Source organism: Mustela erminea, chromosome 13 (assembly GCF_009829155.1).
Source record: "Mustela erminea isolate mMusErm1 chromosome 13, mMusErm1.Pri, whole genome shotgun sequence".
In the NCBI taxonomy this organism is placed as follows: Eukaryota; Metazoa; Chordata; class Mammalia; order Carnivora; family Mustelidae; genus Mustela; species Mustela erminea.
The window spans coordinates 30,851,151-30,872,028 of record NC_045626.1 but is presented as its reverse complement, the minus strand read 5'-3'; the positions used below and the strand labels follow the sequence as shown (position 1 = coordinate 30,872,028).

General features: G+C 35.8%; 1 protein-coding gene across 6 annotated transcripts in view; it reads left to right on the top strand.

Annotated features, from left to right (window-relative positions):
- PIK3C3 (phosphatidylinositol 3-kinase catalytic subunit type 3) overlaps window positions 1-20,878 on the top strand; it is a 140,405-nt gene that overhangs the window by 58,326 nt on the left and 61,201 nt on the right. For all 6 annotated transcript variants that reach the window (XR_004277974.1, XR_004277973.1, XM_032310044.1 and 3 more), the window contains exons 11-15: window positions 4,692-4,846; window positions 6,630-6,720; window positions 12,948-13,015; window positions 18,146-18,251; window positions 19,740-19,856. Coding sequence is in view for 4 of the 6 variants with exons in the window: in XM_032310044.1 (XP_032165935.1) it covers window positions 4,692-4,846; window positions 6,630-6,720; window positions 12,948-13,015; window positions 18,146-18,251; window positions 19,740-19,856 (537 nt within the window). In the remaining 2 variants the exon portion in view is untranslated. The remainder of the gene's footprint in view (window positions 1-4,691; window positions 4,847-6,629; window positions 6,721-12,947; window positions 13,016-18,145; window positions 18,252-19,739; window positions 19,857-20,878) is intronic.

Genomic DNA, 20,878 nt, shown 5'->3' with positions numbered 1-20,878 from the left:
GAAAGATTATGTGGGTCATAGTTTTGAAAACTGTACTCATACACATATGCAGAAAGATTGCATGATATTGATATTATGTAAATTTTATACTAAAATCATTTATATTGTTAAAAACTCACCTTCTTAACTGAGCAGTATAATCTTGGACATTTTCTCATTATCAACAATGTATTTGGTTCCATGAAGTCTGGAAACATAGGCAAATAAATATCAAGGCAAATGATGTCAAGGGCTTGTTTAATCTGCAAAAAAACAAAACAAAACCACTGTGTTTCTAGATTTTATGGACACCTAAAGATTCACCTTATTTTTTTAAACAGCAACATAGTATTTTATTGCAAATTTAATTTATAATTTATTTAACCAGTCAGCTTCTTTTGATTTGTATGTTATTTGTATTCTTTTGCTATACTGTATTTTAGTGAACAGATTTATGTATATATTTCTCTGTATTGTTGAAGAAGTAGCCTATATTGGAGTTATTAGGCCAAGAGACACATTCCTTTTACATTTTCCTGATAATCCTCTATAAATCTTTTTTTGGGACTTGTATCATACTTTAAAAAAATTACAGTTTCTTCACAATAACATTAAGTATGATTGGACAAATCCTTTTCCTGTTTTTTCTTTTTTATAATTTTCTTTATAATTTTTATACATTTATTCTTTTCAAGAATTTAAGAATAATTTTTTCATTTTCTTAAAACTCCACCAGAATCTTTTTTTTTTTTTTATATTTTATTTATTTATTTGACTGAGAGAGAGTAAGAGAGGGAATAAAAGCAGGGGAAGTGGGAGAAGGAGAAGCAGGGAAGCCCGATGCAGAGCTTGATCCCAGGACTCTGGGATCATGGTCCTGGGATCATGACCTGAGCTGAAGACAGACACTTAACGAATGACTGAGCCACCCAGGTGCCCCAAAACTCCACCAGAATCTTTGGTGGAATTATATTTAACTTATATATTATGTTACAAAAAATTGACAAATTTATGATGTTAAATCTTCCTTCCTGGAGACATGATTTTTGTACTCATTTAAGTCTTGAAATTTTCAAATTTTACACATTTTAAAAAATAGGTTTATTCCCTGACAGTTATTGTTACTGTTATGAACTACCTCACCCCTTTTATTTCTTAGTTAAATGAAAAACTGTGGGCTTTTTAAAAAAAATATTTTATTTATTTATTTGACTGAGAGAGTTCAAGGAGAGGGAAAAGCAGGCAGAGGGAGAGGGATAAGCAGGCTCCCCACTGAGCAAGGGAGCCCAATTCGGGGCTTGATCCCAGGACCCTAGGACTATGACCTGAGATAAAGGCAGACACTTAGCAACTGCGCTACCCAGGCACCCCAGAACTGTGTGTTCATATTTATTTTTTATCTAATCACTTCACTGATTTCTGTTGTTAGTTTTTATAGATGTTGGATGTTTTAATATATTTTGTGGGTATGGCATTGTGCTATCTGGAAAACATCAGCATACAATATATGCTAAATATGGAATCTGCTGGTGAATTTCCTAATGTTGTACAGCCACACATTTGTAAAATAAATTTTACCCAATATTTGAATACTTTTCTGAATTTAATTTGCTGATACTCTATTTAGGAATTTTTTAAAGCCATATTTCTTACTGCTTTGTGGCTCAAAAAGAGAGATACCCCATAGAATTTGAGGAGGAAGTGGCATTTAAGATAGATATTGAAGGAAGAATAAATTTTCACCATTGGACATGAATTTACATTTTAAGCGGAGAGACCTGCATGAGCAAAGGCAAAGAGAATGAAAAGTAGAAGAAAAATAGAAAGTATTTTACTTTAACAGGATTGTGGGTTGTATGTAGCTAGCTGTTCAGGAAGTAAGATCAGAACCCATGTCCTTCTAACTGTAAATGCCTATATGAAGAATTACTCTTAATTCAATAAGAAATGAGAAGTAAGTGAGTGATTTTTGACATGGAACTTTGCCTGTGCGCTCTGAAGCATTAGAATTAACATGTTATTAAGAAGAATGGTGATCACTATCTAGATAATATTCTATAGCTCTTGGGAAATTTTTACTGAATTGCCTCAGTCGGAAACCTGATTTTTTTCTTTTGTTTTACTCGGATGCTTATGTCCTTCATGCTCAGAAGAATTTTATGTTTTTCAAGATGTGACTGTATAATGAGCAAACAGACTTTATACAAATGAAGCGAAGAGCAGTTTGACTATAGAATACCATGCCAACAAATCAGATAGTAATGAGTGACTTAAGAAGAGGAAGGTTTTCTTTTGAATTCCCCCTTCCTAGGGAATTTAATAATGATACAGCCTTTTTATTTCATGTGATTAAGTCTTCTACAGTGGAGAAAACTTAACAGGTAATATATTCAGCAGCATTTTTGAAGCATGCCTTGGTAAGGAAGGCTAGCAGTGAAACTTAGTTACTTATATCTCCTGAGAAGGATACTTGTTATTAAATATATTAATCAATTTTCTGTTACTTAATTCATTTTTTTTCTTAGAAAAAGCATGCCTATTGCTATTAGATGTCATAAGTCTCGGAGGAATTGTAAGAAATCAGATGTTTATGCTTCAATTAAAAAATGGTTTTTAGAAGCAGAACACTATAGAGGTGCTTTGATACAGAGTAATTTTGTTTTTTCTGGCCACCGACATCAGTATATTTGAATATGGATGAATAAATCTGTTAACCTTTCATTTAACTTTTTTGTGACAAAATCATATTTAATGCTGAAATCTTGCATGTTATTCTTTGCAGTGTTTAGAAAGTGATAAAAATGTTGACTATATTAATGTAAGAAAAAAGTTGTTAAAAGTTTATAGTATGATATTAAGTAAAGGAAATGGGTTGTTGGAAGTAGTCTTTGTCCTCATGACATTTGTAATAAACTGGAGAAGACCAAGAGTAAATAATATAGCAAATAAATACAAATTCTAGTGAAGGAAAGTGTAGGCCCTCAAGTTTTGACGGGATTTTATTTGGTTTGTGGGCTTAAAGAGGAGACTGAGATTGAGGTGTGGTCACCAAGTCTCAAAAATTATCTAATTATGAGGGGTTTTTGTTTTGTTTTGTTTTGTTTTTAAAGATTTTATTTATTTGACAGAGAGAGATCACAAGTAGGCAGAGAGGCAGGCAGAGAGACAGAGGGGGAAGCAGGCTTCCCACTGAGCAGAGAGCCCGATGTGGGGCTCAATCCCAGGACCCTGAGATCATGACCTGAGCCGAAGGCAGAGGCTTTAACCTGCTGAGCCACCCAGGCGCCCTGAATTATGAGTTTTGAGGTACTAACTCGGTGAGTGACAACGTAAACCTAACAGTAATGATACTTATAAGACATGTTTTGAGTTTTGTGAATTTCTTCAGTTTGTAATTATTTTTAAAATGAGATTTTTGGAATTTTCTTTTTTTTTTTTTTAAGATTTTATTTATTTATTTATTTGACAGGTAGAGATCACAAGTAGGCAGAGAGAGAGAGAGAGAGAGAGGGAAGCAGGCTCCCCACTGAGCAGAGAGCCCGATGTGGGGCTCGATCCCAGGACCCCAAGATCATGACCTGAGCCAAAGGCAGCGGCCTAACCCACTGAGCCACCCAGGCGCCCCAGATTTTTGGAATTTTCTTAACAGTCATTGGGAAGGGCCAAGAGAGTATGACATTTATAGAGAGTATGACAGGAAGCATTTCCATCCAAAATATTAGACCTGAAGAGTCTTTTTACATTAAAGGAAAACTCAGAAAAGTAAAAAATACTTTGTTAACACTTTGAGTCCTAATTATCCCATTGATTGTCAATAGCAGTATGGGAAATTTAGTCGTAGGTTTTATTTTCTTTAAGCCATTATTGCTAGTTGGCAGAAAAGTAAGCTTTTTCCTTAAGCAAGAGTGTTTAAAATTAAAATGTCTGTTTTTTCGGATTTTTCACTTAAGAAGTAACCCAAATTCTCCAAAACCTGAGCTTTCAAGGGGGGTGGGAAGTAAGATCTCAAGATTCAAAAGAATCCTAACCAGAAAAGCATATGAAATAGTCTTTTAGAACTTGAAAATTTGGAGTTCCTTACGAAATCATAGACATAAAATGCTGTTATCTGATCTATTGTTGAGAAAAGGATTCGTCTTTAATTTCTTAATTTTACATGAACCATCTTAATCCTTGTTTTTGTTTTTTGCTTTGCTTTTTGCATATTACTTCAGACAAAGCATTTAGGGGCACCTGGGTGGCCCAGTCTCTTAAGTGTGGACCTTTGGCTCAGGTCATAACCTCAGTGTCCTGGGATCAAGCCAACTCAGGCAGGGAGCCTATTTCTCCCTCCCCCTCTGCCTCTCCCCCTGCTTTTGCTCTCTTACTCTCTTTCTTTTTCAAATAAATAAATAAAATCTTTAAAATTAAAAAAAAAATAAGGCATTTATTGGTCATTTACTCTGTGCCAGGCACTATTCTATGACTTTCTTCTATTAACTGATTTAATTCTAACAACTGACCTCTAAGGTATATATAATTATTTCCATTTTATAGTTGAGGACCCAGTGAGGCACCAAGAGCTTAAATAACCTATAACTTGCCAAAGGTAACACAGCTGATAAGTGGTAGATGAAACTAAACTGTTCTCTTGATTAGGAATAAATGATGTCTATAATCCTATTGCATTTGTTTTTCTAATATTAGCTTATTTTTTGTGTTTTTTTTTCCAGGATTTGTTGATGTACCTATTACAGCTGGTCCAAGCTCTCAAATATGAAAATTTTGATGACATAAAGAATGGATTAGAACCTACCAAGAAGGATAGTCAGGGTTCAGTGTCAGAGAGTGTGTCAAATTCTGGAATAAATTCTGCAGAAATAGATAGGTATGGATATCCAGGAGGACTTATTTTCAAATCTAATAGTCTCCCCCCTTTTCAGATTTCTTCTCCTTTCCTTTTTCCCCAGATGTACCAAACACTCGTTGGTACTAAGTTTAAAGTTTTACCAATGAGTGTAGTGTGTGCACTTAGAGAACACAGATTACTATATTGCACAGCAGTGTTTTGCAGGCTGTGGAGTCAGAATAGCTAAGTGAAAATCTTCACTCTGCCACTTACTAGCTGTGTAAACTTGTGGAAGGTGCATATTTTCTGGGTGGCCCCAGTTTCATCTTAAAAATGGGTATATAATAACAGTAATTGATCTTTGAGGACTGTTGGAAGATTAAATGAGTTAACATACATGAAGCCTTTAGGATACTGCTCAGGGTTAGATACTATTATCATTCAAGCAGAAATAAAGAGGATGGGGCACGTTAGTGGGCTCAAATATTTTACTGTATGTTTTATTGGCTACTTTTCACCTTTTAGTAGTTACAATGAAAAATTATCATGATACATGGATTAAAAGCTGTTAACAATAATAACAACAATTAAGAACTCACACCTCTGTAGCAAACACTGTGAGGTGGTACACATACATTAACTCATTTTACTAATCCTCTCAAGTAGGTGTTCATATCCCTAATTTAGAGATGAAGGACTGAACAAGAGGTTAATTGTCCAGAGTCTTCTGTCCTGCAAATGGTAGAGTTGACTCCAAAGCTCATGTTGTTTATGTATTGCCATTTTATTTTTCATGAAGTCTTAAAATTAGAGATAAATAGGAACCTTTAGGTGAGAAACCTGAGGCTCAATAAAAAAATTATGTTGTGAAGGTCATGAGATTTGTTAATGACAGATGAGGTCTAGAATTCAGGTTTCCTAAATTACTCCAACTATTATAATTATCACATGAGCTCGATTGTATTTCTGAATTTTTCATTATTATTATGATGCTGCTGTTTTTTATCATCTATTTCATTTGATGAAGAACTGAAAAATGGGAAATACCATTTTTTTCTTCTCTAGGCTGCTTTATATTTTTCTGTTTTTTTTTTTAAAGATTTTTTATTTATTTATTTGACAGAGATCACAAGGAGGCAGAGAGGCAGGCAGAGAGAGGGGGGGAAGCAGGCTCCCCGCTGAGCAGAGAGCCCGATGTGGGGCTCGATCCCAGGACCCTGAGATCATGACCTGAGCCGAAGGCAGAGGCTTTAACCCACTGAGCCACCCAGGCGCCCCTATATTTTTCTGTTTTTAAGAGAAGATACCCCATTACTTTGTCTCCCACCATACATTGGAAGCCTTCATTCTCTAGTCATACTTGCTTATTTACCTTCCTCCTCCCTTATGCCATCAAGAATATTTTACTAGAAGTCTTTTAAGATTTTATGATAACATGTGAAATGTAACCCAGTATTTCACAAATTATGGTCTGCTGGTCACTAGTTTATGTTTTTTAAAAGGATAAAAGAGATGGGATGGTCTTGTGGCCAGATATGTTTGGGAGATGCTGGTTTAAATTAAAAAACTGCAGTACTTATCAAAAACCTATAATATACCAGGCTGCACAAAAATCTTCCGAGAGGCTGTTATCTGTATATTTTGATTGTAGGCTTTTTCTAGGACATAATGTGACTCTAGTGTTGCACAGAACATGCTTTAGAAGTGATGTTTTAATCAGATACAACTGAGGTGAACTGTGCTAAAAAAAAAAAAAAAAAGTGTATCTTCTTTTACACAAAGAATTTTTGACATATCAATGATACCTCCTTTATCTTTTCAGCTCCCAAATTATAACCAGCCCTCTTCCTCCAGTGTCTTCTCCTCCTCCTGCAGCTAAAACAAAGGACAGTTCAGATGGCGAAAATCTAGAGGTGAGTACAAAGTTCTCCTATGGGAGCTGTCTTAACAGATAACATTTTATCTTGGTCTTTAAAAATTGATTTTGATTAATAAACTAAATATTACAACTTTATTAAATAACTTGTTTTATGATACATGTTTATGACTTCTCCTCTCAGCAAAAAGTGCCATGATCTTCATTCAAAGCATTTTATTTGTGCTTTGGGCATATAAATGGATTAAAATGCAATATGAAAATAAACTGGGCTTAAATATTTTATTAAGGAAACTCAGAATATTTATTGTTAGCAAATTTATGAACATTACTGTAATTGTTGGTGTTTGTGATTACACTGTAGAAAATGTATGACTTTCATACTAGGGATTATATACTAAGTAGCTGTTTTTAACTCATAGAGAAAAATTAAGTGAAAGCTTTCTAAATAATTAGACTTATTTTTGAGGGTACAGGTCAAATAGGCTATTACTACTCTGAGAGATACATTTGGAAGTACATTTGCAGAAGCTGATAGAGTATGTTCTTGAATTTCTCCCTAAGACTTCTAATTTGAGAACTTTTCTCACCTCTGATGTTGAAAACAAATAATATATGCTTTGATACTAGAAGGTAAAGTGGATTAAAAAATATATATATATATATGTATTGCTTTTAGTCAAATTTTAGAAGTTAATGTTGATGACTGAATGACTCTTGCTTTTATCACTAACTGTTAACCAGAGTTTAATATCTGCCTACCTCTTGATACAGGAGAAAATAATGAAAAAAGAATTTTAAATTATAGGGTCATAGAATCCTTAAAGGAACTCTTTAAGACATTCAGCTCAAGTTTAATTGTTTAACCTTTTCAAGTCTAAGGTATGAAAATACCGATTCAGTAATTCATTCTTTGGCACATATGTTTTGAGCTCTTATTATTTGCCAGAAATATTCAAGGTGCTGGAGGTAGAGAACAAAATGGTCAGAATATTTGTCTTCCTGGAGCTTACATTCTAGTGTTTGTGCTGATAGTAGTCAATAATATTTATATATAGTAGGAGACATAATGATATCTTCTTTCTAAGGAGAAAAATAAACCAGAGGATGATGGGGGTATTGGGTGGGGTTAGACAGTTGCATTTTTGAAAAGTGGTGAGGGAAGGCCTCCCTGGAAAAGTGACATCTTTTGTAAAGGTGATACAGGTGAGAGAATAACCATGTGAGTGCTCTGGGGAACGGAGTATATTAGGTAGAGGGAACAGCAAATATAGAGGACTGAGGACCAGAGCTTAAGTGTGAGAAACAGCAGAGGATGCTTGGCTCTGGGGAGTGGCAGAAGGGAGCATGGTGAAAGAATGAGTCAGAGACAGTAGGAGTCAAGCAGAGTCTTGGAGGTCATGTTATCAAATGGCTTTTACTTGGAAGCTGTTGAAATAATCTATGTGAGACTTGTTGGTGGCTTCAACTAGGGTAGTTTACATTGAAGATTGTCTGAAGTGATTGGATTCTGAGTGTTATATTTAGAATACAGTTTTACACAGTGTGACTCAGAACTTTTAGACTAAAAATAAAAAGTTTTTATTTATTTCTTACTTTTCTCTTGTGACTGTTGAACCTGTTATTACTCAATGATTAAGCCATTTTGCCTTTTCTCAGCTGAATAGTTCTATAAAGGGTTTAAGTAATTCAAGCTATTGGAGAAAGCACTGGGATTCATTTTGAGTACTTTTTCCCCCACTGCCCCCAGCAGAGTAATAATAATATTGTATAAGCAGTCATCACCTTTAAGAGACCTGTAAACAATTCAGTGTCTGGAGATAATCAGGTGGCATCTGACCAAGCTGAAATTCCCCTGCTTATCACTGCAAATACCAACATTCTTGTCTCCTCTCTGACATCTGAGGATTGTCTTGCTTTCTCCTTTCCTTTCCCTGTTCTTTGAGTTTTAAGAAACCACTGTTCATGTGTGGCCAAATATTAGAAAGAAGATAGACACTCAAGTCTCATTGCTCAGATATGGTCATTTTCCATAAATTCCTTGGATTATTGAAAAGAAGATATATTCCCCAGTTGTTGGGTACAACATTGTACATATGTCACTAGGGCAAGCTCATTCGTTGTGTTAATGAACCCTTTCCTGATGTTTTTCTGTGCTTGATCTCTTAAGAATTAGGGTAAAATTCCCCCTGTATGATGGTGGAATTGTCGGTTTCTCCTCCTTTTTCTGTTGATGTTTGCTTTAAATATTTTGAAACTATTTTATTAGGTGCATTCAAGTAAATTGAATTTTTTATCACTGTTTATTAGTATAATATATTGACATATTTTTTTGCATTAAAGTCTTTTGTCTGATAGTAATAGAATTTTGTCTTGGTTAGTATACATTGATATACTTTTTAGTCCTTTTTAAATTATTTTGAAGATTTTGTTTATTTATTTGACAGAGAGAGCTATCACAAGTAGGCAGAGACGCAGGCAGAGAGAGAGGGAGAAGCAGACTCCCTGCTGAGCAGAGAGCCTGATGTGGGGCTCGATCTCTGGATCCTGAGATCCTGACCTGAGGTGAAGGCAGAGGCTTAACCCACTGAGCCATCTGGGTGCCCCAACTTTTTAGTCCTTTCATTTCAGTATTTCTAGGGCCTTATATGTAGGTTATCTCTTACTATATATATATATATATATATATATATATATATATATATATATAAAATCTTATATATTAGGTTTATCTTTAATACAGTGTAACACTGTTGTCTTTTTTTTTTTTTTTAAGATTTTATTTATTTGAGACAGCATGAGAGTGTGAGCTCAGAAAAGGGAAGGGGCAGAGGGAAGAGGAGAAGCAGTCTCCCTGCTGAGCAGGAAGCCTGATGTGGGGCTCATCCCAGGACCCTGGATCATGATCTGAGCCAAAGGCTGACCCTTACTAACTGAATCACCCAGGTGCCCCAGCACTGTTCTCTTTTAACCAAACTTCTTCCCCATTTTTATTGTGATTAGAGCTATACTTGGATTGATTTCATCATCATAAATGGTGGTACTTTCTAGTCTTATCTATTTTTCTCCTGCCTGTATTTGCCTGGATCCCCTCCCTATGCTTTGTCTCTCTCCTCAGCTTGGAGGTTATATTGTCTCTATCAATTCTTTTATTGGCCGTGCTAGATATTTTCACATCCATCCTTTAAATTTGGTGTAAGAAGTATTATCCTTTACCAAAACAGTATACCTCTCTACTTGTATGTCACTTTTACCCAGTGACTTAGTTCTAGCTTATTTAACTCCCTAATTAGATAATATTATTGTATACCATCAGTAACTATTTAGAGGTTTTACCATTTCTTTTTATATCTCTGACCTTCAATATGAGATCATTTTCTTTTTTCCTAAAACATACTTTTTTTCTTCTGGTTGTTTTAAAGTTTTAAAAATTGCTCACACAAATTGAATCTAAAAAATTATATTACAAGTTTCTTGTTTCACATATGTTTTTTTTTTTTTTAAGATTTTATATATTTATTAGAGAGAAAGAGAGAGCATGAGTAGGGGGAGAGGCAAAGGGAGAGGGAGAAACAGACTTCCTGCTGTGTGGGGAGCCTGACATGGGATTAAGTCCCAGGACCCTGAGATCGTGACCCGAGGTAAAGTCAGATGTTCAATCGACTGAACCACCCAGGCTTCCTTCACAGTTGTTTTTACATTTTTTTTTATTACTATTTTTAAAGATTTTATTTATTTGACAGTGAGAGAGGGACCATAAACAGGGAGAGTAGGAGAGGGAGAAGCAGACTCCCTGCTGACGTGGGCCTTGATCCCAGAACGCTGGGATCATGATCTGAGCTGAAGGCAGACGCTCAGACTTAATGACTGAGCCGCCCAGGTGCCCCAGTGTTTTTACATTTAATTCTTCCCTGTCTATGCTCTATAAATAGTTATTTAATAAAAAATAGTATCAAATGCTATCTGTGTTTTCTATTTAAATATATATTATATATACAATTATATAAAAGTGTAATATCCTTCTCATAAAGTCAAAGATAAACTTTAGGCTTAGATTCTACCTGTTAAATTTATGGATTCATTACTATGGCTTTCTGATTGAGGCATCTCCCTACTGGGCTTTTAAATGTTTCACATTTAAAATCTAGTGCTCAGGTTTTAGCTCTAAAATTAGAGATAAGATTCTTGCCACTTCTGAAAGCACTGGCAAATATGCTTTGTGATAATAACCTTTTATTACTTTAGCTTACTTCTGAAATACCCCCACCACATAGAAAGTTCTAATCCATTGATCTCTACCCCTTTCTTTGTTCATCAGCCCCCTTCAGTATTTGCTTTCCTCTGAATATAGCTTTAATCCCATGGCTCAGCTTTATTATCATTCTTTTATAAGCACTTTCAGTTCCCCTGGTGAAATCTCAGCCCTTGATAAGCCTAATGAATTACCTAATTGCTCTATGCCTGACTATTGCTGCAGGAAGCACATAGCCTAGTATGTTGGCATCACTGTAAATTCATGATCGTAGACATCAGGGGGATACTCAACACTGTGTGCCATCTTACATTTCTCTGGGTGGGTTGCTCTCCCTGCTCTGTAGTGACTCTCTCGTCCTTTTTCTGTTCTGTCCTTCATGCCCTGCTTCATACTAATGGAAACAAATAGAAGTCACTAGGTAAGAATGGTCTGTTTCCCATCACCAGATGGGAACCTAATCCTTTTTCATTCTTTCTATCTGTTTTCTTATACAGAAGAAATATAACTGTCTTCAAAGATATGCTCTCTTCTCCTGGTAGAAATATTCAAATAAAATTCAGAAACATACAAAACAAAACAAAAATTCCCCCTTGACACCACATCCTTTGAAATAGCACCTTATTTTCTTACTTCCCTTTAAATAAGATCAATCTTCTAAAAGGAGTTGTTTGTACATACTGATTCGTCTTCCTTTTTTTTTTTTTTTTTTCCCCCAGTCTTCAAGCTACATCATTCGGGTCTTTGCCTCCCATTGTTAACTGAAAACTTACTTTGCTAAAGTAGGAAATGACTTTAATGTTTGCAGTTATGTATACTCAGTTCCTCTTTGCAGTATTCAGCAAAGTAAATGGCTCCCTTCTTGAAGGACTCTTCTCATGGTTAAGAAGTTACCGTAAGGCCTGTGTTTTCCTCCCCAGTTCTCTGGCTGTGCCTTCTCAGTTTCCTTTGTCAGCACTTTCTTTGTGACCTGACATCTTAATGTTCCTCAAGGTCCTCTTCTATTCTCAATTTATACTCTTGCCCAAGGCTGCACTGATAAACTCAAATTTATATGTCTTGCAATTTCTCTCATCTGAGTTCTAAATTCATATATCCAAAACCCTTACTTGATCTCCATTGTATAACTGACAGGCATTTCGAAGTTAATATTTCAAAATACAACTCTCTCCCCACACTCCAGCCTGTTCCTCAGTTGGAATTTTCCATCCATGACATAGCAAATCAGCCCATTTGCTAAATCCATAAATTTAGGAGTTGCTCTCAATTTCTTTCTTTCCTTCCTCCCTCCTTCAACATCAGCAAGTCTTACTAATTATACTTCCCAAATGTTTTAAAAATCTGTCTATTTCTCTCCTTCTCTGTTCCCCGGGTTCACTTTTGTAGACTCCTGTAATAGCCCTCTAACTGATCTCCGGCCTCTACTTCTCAGAGCTGCTGGAGTCGTTTTCATAAAATGGAAATCAGATCATCTCACTCTCCTGCTTAAGATCTTTTGTTCAGTATCCATTGCTTTGCAAACAAAATCCATACTCAATAGTGTGACCTTAAAGGTCTTGTACAATTGGGCTTTGCCTACCTTTTTAGCCTCCTTTACTTTCATGTTCACCGTATTTTAGCTACAGTGGGCCTTTTTAAAATTTCTTGAACTGTCAAGTTTAGGGCCTCTGTCCATAGTGTCATTTTGGTCTTGCCTAATATCACATTCCCATCGCTGCCTTTTGTGACCTCCTGATCTAAATTATTTCCATGAATTTCTTTGATGTCTCTCTTCCCCATTAAATGTTAAACTTCAGTAGGGCAAGTATCTCTTTGAACCATGGTGTCGTTAGCCTCTCATATAGTGCCTAATTTAGAATACATATTGGATGTAAGTATGGAGGGATAGATGGATGTGTAAAAATCTGCTCTGTGACGAGATATATAGATGAAAACTGATAGACAAATGTAGACTCTTTTCCCCTTGTGAATAGCAGATGGTAATAAATATACTTTTCTTTTAACTCTTTCAGCAAGATCTCTGCACCTTCTTGATATCAAGGGCCTGCAAAAACTCAACACTGGCTAATTATTTATACTGGTATGTGAAATTTATACTGGTATGTATTTAATTTTCTGTACTGGTTAGGACTATTTTTTCCCATACTGTAAACATAAAGGTAATTTAAAATAAGGTATGAGAAGTCATCAAAACTCAGAATGTAGTATTTACATCTATCTGGCTGTATTTCTTTACCACTGTGTTCATGGAAATGCTTGTTAGCACTGTGGTTTCTCTTCCCTTCACTGACTTTCCAGGATCCAAGATAAAACTGAGTAAGGTAATAGGTTTTACAGTTTGATATCTATTTGCCTCTTATGCTATTTAAGTAGTGTAAGTATGATTCCTCACAATCCTTTAGCAGTGTGTGGTTTTACATTGTTTACCATGGTATTGGAATCATGCAAAAGCAGGAAACTGGAATTTGAAGGTCTTTCTCTCATGGATGAGGAAACTGAGGCAGAGGCATGATATAGGTGAACTTGAAATCTCAATTAGAATTAGATCTTTTGGGGCGCCTGGATGGCTCAGTGGGTTAAAGTTAAAGCCTCTGCCTTCAGCTCAGGTCATGATCCCAGGGTCCTGGGATCAAGCCCCACATCGGGCTCTCTGCTCAGCAGGGAGCCTGCTTCCCTTCCTCTCTCTCTGGCTGCCTCTCTGCCTACATGTGATCTCTGTCAAATAAATAAATAAAATCTTAAGAAAAAAAAATTAAAAAAAAAAAAGAATTAGATCGTTTATTTAGCACTTTGCTATTTTCAGAGTACTTTCAGTGACCTCTTCTCCCTTGTCCTCATGAAGTTAAATGGGGCATGTAGAAGTGCCTCTGTTTTACATGAGAAGATTTCCTGAGTGAGGGGAAGGGAAAAGCAACTAAGACCATAGAAAGGCTGACTGACTTCCTGAGACACAAGTAGTACGAAGCCTGGCTCAGCTCCCTTTATCTGTCACAGAATATTTAAGGGTAAAGGACAAGTTAGCTTAAGCCACAATGAGCAATATTTTTGGTTTAATAAGAGAAAGTACTAGGATTAAACACTAGACAAGAGAGCCTCCTCTAGTTTTGTAGAGCAAGGGAAGAGCTGAGCCAGCTGGTCATTCGCTACCTGAAGCCTCTGTACATTTGGAAACATTTTTAAACTTACAACATACTTGATAGTGTTTCACTGTGGAAATTGTTTCTGATCTAAAATACTGCCGGATTTATTGGATTTACTTAACAATAGAAATGAATAGATAGATACCCATTCTGAAAGCTCATTTGAGGCATTTTGCTTTTCATGAAGAAATTAATCAAAGAACTATCTTGTTTTAGACTGAGTTTTAGAAAACTGTCCTACAGGTCAAATCAGGTATTAATTTCATTCTCCTACTCTCCAAACAACATTTTTCTGGATACTGCCCATGTAGCCAAGAAATATGTAACTAAATCAGAGGGTTCTTTTAACAAACACAGCTGTCTATTTTGTACATACACAATAAATAATTGTTTCATTTCAACCTTTATGGTTCCCTCTATGGTGAAGAAAACTGCTATCAACAGTCTTAACTAAATCTGTCATTTTGGAATCTGTAATTTTTTTTTTCCTATTGGTCCTGGTAATGGCAAGAAAAATATCTCTTTATTTTAGCAGTTTAATATAATATTCATAAAACTACATTACCCTCACAGTAAATGTCAGTCTGTCCTTGAAAAAGACCCACAGAGTGTTTTGATTAGTTGTTAATCACTCTTTTTACTTTGAAAAGTTTACTTGGCAATTCTCATAGCACCACATAGCTACTATTTCCTTTTAATGTAATTTCTTGCTTCCTAATGTTCTCCATATTCTAGTCTGAATTCGTAAGTATATGTCTATTCACTGGTGTTATGGAATATTTACTCATGAACATTTAAGTAAATATTTAAAAGGAAATTAAAAAAAATATAGCACTAAGCATGTTGCCAAGTTTTGGGGTGAGCTTCTTAGTATTTTAAAATTAAGATTTTATATTTTTAAAAATCATTTTCTGAGAATTCCTTTATAGGTATTTTTATTTTCTTGCAATATTCATGAAAAGTTTTCTCTGGCTCAGAATTTATAGTCTAGAGTAGTTATTACTGTAGGAGTTCTGTGTGCATATACTGATTATGTGGTGTTTTAAAATTATGTATTTTCCAGGGGCACCTGGGTGGCTCAGTGGGTTAAAGCCTCTGCCTTCGGCTCAGGTCATGATCCCAGGGTCCTGGGATCGAGCCCCACATCGGGCTCTCTGCTCCGCGGAGAGCCTGCTTCCTCCTCTCTCTCTCTTTGCCTGCCTCTCTGCCTACTTGTGATCTGTCTGTCAAATAAATAAATTAAAAAATCTTTAAAAAAAAATTATGTATTTTCCAGATTTGACTGTAGAAGAGATTTCATTGTAAAATCTGAAATTGTGATAGAACCTTTGATCTCTTATTTCAAGTAGGTAAGAGTTTTAAAACCAGTTTGAAAGCAGCTAAACAGTAGGAAACCTAGTAGATGAGCAATTTCCAGCAAGGCAACGGTTTCCATTCAGAAAGAGTGCTTTGTTTTCTCCATAGACAGTAAACAAAGAGCAGCTCCAACTCCCAGACTTATAAGCATTCCATCAAACTTAGATTTGATTTGTGTTTTCCCACTATATCTCTGATTCATTGAAGCAATAGCATGTGCTATGTCTGCTCCTTCTCTGAGGAGTAATTGCTTTTCCTGTATTTACAGTCTGCATATTACATATTCAGAAATACTCATGGGGAGAAAAAAGCTATTGGCGTGGGCTTCTGACATTGGTAGACACTGCTTTTGTGAGTGTCCGGTGAAAATATGAAAAATAATTTCAGTAGTTGGCTTAAAATGATCATTCGCTTCCTTTGAACATGGACAGAGTAGTATAAAAATATTAATTAAGTGTAACAATTTAAAGGGCTCTCATTCTAAGAGTGTTCTTATTATAACAAATGCATTAAAATACACATTTTAATTGATTGTGCTGTTTCTTTCTGAACCTTTGAATTTCCCTTTTCATTTGTTCCCTTTCCATTGATTTAAATGGGATTCCTGCTATAGCTGAATCCTTAGGGGCCTATAGTTGTGCAGACAATCCTTTTAAAATGAAGAGTGTCAACCTTTTAAGCCACAGAGGGGAGTTATAGTCTCCAATCTGTAAAGTGTTGGGCATCAGGATCTATAAATCGTTCCAGTTTTTTATTTTTATAGCTGTTCCAGTATGTTGAAATTGAAAGTAAACTTTGGGTGCTTTGACATGTTTTTCTATAACTTTTAAGACCTTTTCAAGGTAATAAAGGTTATTTACCCCACAAAATGGAATTGCCAGGAAGCAGGTAGCCCACTGCAGTCACATTACAATGGGTACCTGGACAGTTCTGTCTCATTTCTACTTGAAGATGATAGGTTTCAAGGGAATATCTTAGAGTGCTTTGTAGAATCTACTTACTGCTGTGAACTGAGAATTCAGAAATGATTCAAATCTAGGTCTTTTAGTCTTGTTCTAAATTTGTCCTTCATATTTGGAGATGACATTGTCATTTGTATTTTTAGGTGGACTTTTCTTTATGCAGCAGAACTTTGGCTTGGAAGATTTTTTGACCTTTACCATGAGCATCAGTATAGACCCTCAGTCACAGGAAATAGCTGTGACCATTATGTTAACTTCATGGTCATTCAGGGAGACCTGAACAAAAGCAGTAGAGCCTGTATGTTCTGGTCATCTCTATTACCCATTTAGAACTGAATTTCTGTGTAAACACAGAAAAGGACAATATACTAAGGTAATGGAGATAGTCAAGGACTTTAAAGGATGGAAAGGTCTGAATAGGATTTGAATAGGACTGTATATTGACAGTTTCATTGTTTGGAATCACTGTCTATTTAACATTCCTAGGTGGTATCCTGAAAAGACCAAATATTCTGGAATACCGCAACTAGGAAATAAGAGTTTCTCTTAACTGTTCTTAGCTTATTCATCTAGAATAGAGTTGTCTGATGAAACTTTCTGCAGTGATGGAAATTATCCATAATGCTGCACATATGGCTACTAAGTGCCTGAAATATAAAATGTATGATTGAAAAACTGAATTTTTTATTTTTATTTAATTTTAACTAAATTATTATTACTATTATTTTTAGATTTTTATTTATTTATTTGACAGACAGAGATCACAAGTAGACAGAGGCAGGCAGAGAGAGAGGAAGGAAAGCAGGCTCCCCGCTGAGCGGAGAGCCCGATGTGGGGCTCAATCCCAGGACCCTGAGACCATGACCGGATCCGAAGGCAGAGGCTTTAACCTACTGAGCCACCCAGGTGCCTCTATTTCCTTTTTTTTTTTTTAAGTGTTTATTTATTTGTTTGACAGATGGAGATCACAAGTAGGCAGAGAGGCAGGCAGAGAGAGAGGAGGAAGCAGGCTCCCCTCTGAGCAGAGAGCCCGATGCGGGGCTCGATCCCAAGACCCTGGGATCATGACCTGAGCCAAAGGCAGAGGCTTGAACCCACTGAGCCACCCAGGCACCCCTTAACTTTATTTTAAATAGTCATATGTTCCTTCCTTCCTTCCTTAATCCATACTTCCTTCCTCCTTTCCTTCCCTTCAGAGAGTGGGGAGAAAGGGAGAGAGAGAATCTTAAGCAGTTCTCATGCCCTGTGTGGAGCCTGATACAGGGCTTGATCTCACAACCCTGAGATCATGATCTGAGCCGAAATCAAGAGCTGGATGCTTAACTAGCTGAGTCACCCAAGTGCCCCTCTAGAACACTTTCTTGATTCAAGATTCAAGAATGCCTTCTTGAAATTTTGACTTAGAACTTCTGTTGGGAACATGATATGGTAGAAATAGTGTCATGGTTCAGTTCTTCATTCTACTTTACAGAGAATTCTAGGCTATACAACTCTAGGGCTTTAAACAGCAGCTAGACTCTAGGATATTATACAAATTAAGGCATTATTATTATTAATTTACCTTTTATAAATGATTGTGTGTGCGCCCTAATTTTTCACGTTTAAAAGAGTGATGAAAAATATGTTTCATTACTTCCATTTATTTATTTTTGCAAATGTGAACTAGCCTGATTGAGTGGAAAAGTAGAAATATTTACAAAATGAATCTGACTCTTATTTCACCTCTTATGAATGACTTAACATATTTTTAAGGTACGTGATTGTGGAATGTGAAGATCAAGACACTCAGCAAAGAGACCCGAAGACCCATGAGATGTACTTGAATGTAATGAGACGATTTAGCCAAGCATTGTTGAAGGTAACCATTTCGTATGGGGGTTGGCAAAAACACCAGGCATGGGCCGGATCTGGTCTGTTGCATGTTTTGTTATGTCCCATGAGCTAAGAGTGGTTTTTATGTTTTAAATCGTTAAAAAAAAAAAGAAGAAGAAGAATATCTTGTGACATATGAAAGTTATATGAAAGTCAAATATCAGTATTCCTACATAAAATTTTATATTCATTTGTTTTCATATATTATGGCCACTTATGTACTGCAGTAGTGGTTGAATAATTGAAATGGAAACTGCATGGCCAACAAGACCTAAAGTATTTATTCCTTGGCCCTTTATAGGAAGTTTGTTGACCTCTTATTTAATGAAATAAACCTATATATGGAACAAATTCCAAAGCTTTGCTCTTTTATTTCTTCCCTCTCATTTGGTTTATCAAGACTAGGTACATTTTCAGAAATCTGACAATGCTCATATTGCAGGTACTTACTACGTAACATATTTTGCTTCTTAAACAGTTTTTAGAATCTGTGTAAAACCATTTTTTCCTCTTTGGTGTCGTGATTCTTAAAGTGCTGTGGCACAGTTCAGCCAGCAGAGGGTGCATGGGTAGTGAGGACCCTCACAGCACTGATCTGTGATTTGCTACAGAAATAATTAACTTCATAGCATCTTTTATCTGCAACTGCAGATAAACATGTTTCATGTTTTTACTACTTTAAATCTCATCTTATTGAAATCTTGGAGACTAAACTTTTCTATAGTTCTCAGAGCTCAGAGTTTCTCTGCATTCACCTATTGGCAGATAAAGTAGTTGGTTTTCTCTTCTAACTTCAATTCTGCATTTACAGTTTTTGTTATACTGTGAAGAAATTTTATTTTCTCTGAGCTTAAATTTCCTCACCTTTGAAATGAGGATAATAACAGTTGCCTAGCCACCCTTATCAGTGTAATTGGGAAGATTAAGTGAAAAAATGTATTTTATAATATTTTATGAACTGGGAATTCACTGCATAAGACTTTATGGCATTTAATTTTTATGACTTATATTTTACTAAGCAAGCATGCATTATGGTACTATTTGAGAATGCTTTTCTTTTTTTTTCCAGTAGATTTTTTAGTTCCTTGAAGATGATACTGTTTCTGCCATAGGCCTAGTGCATTTCTGAAGACATCATAGGCTTCCAGATATTTATTGAGTGAATGAGTGAATACATTTTGGGTGAACGAATTCTCTTCTCCCATGGTTGTATGTGAAAAAAAGTGCTGTTTTTGATAGATCAGTGTTTGCTGAAGGCTCAGATAGTTTTCAGCTGTGGAAGAGTTGGCAGTGTTTAAATAAGCCAGCAGCTTTCTCATTATCTCTGAATCAAGATAATTAATCTTTTTCAATTTCACTTTGTACTGAAGTTTGTAGCTATTAGAAGAATAAATAAAGATCACCCATGCTATTAAAGAAACCCTGATCATTATGCTACACAGAACTAATTTTCCTTTCCTTTGAATCCCTTCAGGGTGATAAGTCTGTCAGAGTTATGCGTTCTTTGCTGGCTGCACAGCAGACGTTTGTAGATCGGTTGGTGCATCTAATGAAGGCAGTGCAGCGTGAAAGCGGAAATCGTAAGAAAAAGGTAAACCTATGGGCTTTGCTTTTTGTTTATTAGTAATGATGTTTCAGTATCATAAAATACTGAATTTTGGTACTGTCTCTCTGGGTTGATATGTTTTATGAAATTCTTATGTAACTATAGCAGTAGGGAGACTTACAAGCACTGATTACATACAGGATCCTGTTTTATGAATTTGTGTATGTACATATATGTATATTGATTTAATCCTCACAACAACTCTGTAAGTTAGATGCTGTTATCTCAATTATAAAAAAAAAGTGGGAAAGAGGTTAAGTAATGTTTTGAAAATTCTTTATTTAAATTCAGTTTAGTGAACATATACTGTATTATTAGTTTCAGAGGTAGAATTTAGTAATTCACCAGCTGCATGTAACACCCAATGCTTATTACATCAGGTGCCCTCCTTAATGCCAATCACCCAGTTACTCTATCCCCTGACCCACCTTCTCTCCAGCAACCCTCAGTTTGTTTCCTAGAGTTCAGTGTCTCTTATGGTTTGCCTCGCTCTCTATTTCCATCTTATTTTTCCTTCCCTTCCCTGCGTTCGTCTGTTTTGATTCTTAAATTCCACGTGTGAGTGAAATCATACAGTATTTGTCTTTCTCTGAATGACTTATTTTGCTGAGCCTAATAACCTCTAGTTTCATCCATGTTGCAGATGGCAAGATTTCATTCTTTTTGATGACTTAGTGTGTGTGTGTGTGTGTGTGTGTGTGTGTGTGTGTGTGTGTGTGTGTATACACACATATACCATATCTTCTTTATCCATTCATCTGTTGATGGACTCTTTCCATATTTTGGCTATTGTGGGCATTGCTGCTATAAACGTTGGGATGCTTGTGCACCTCTGAATCACTATATTTGTATCCTTTAGATAAATACCTAGTAGGGCAGTTGTTGGGTTATAAGGTAGTTCTACTTTTAAGGTTTTGAGGAACCTCCATACTGTTTTCCAGAGTGGCTGCACCATTTTGCATTCTCACCAACAGTGTATGAGGGTTCGAGGGTTTAAGTAATTTGTC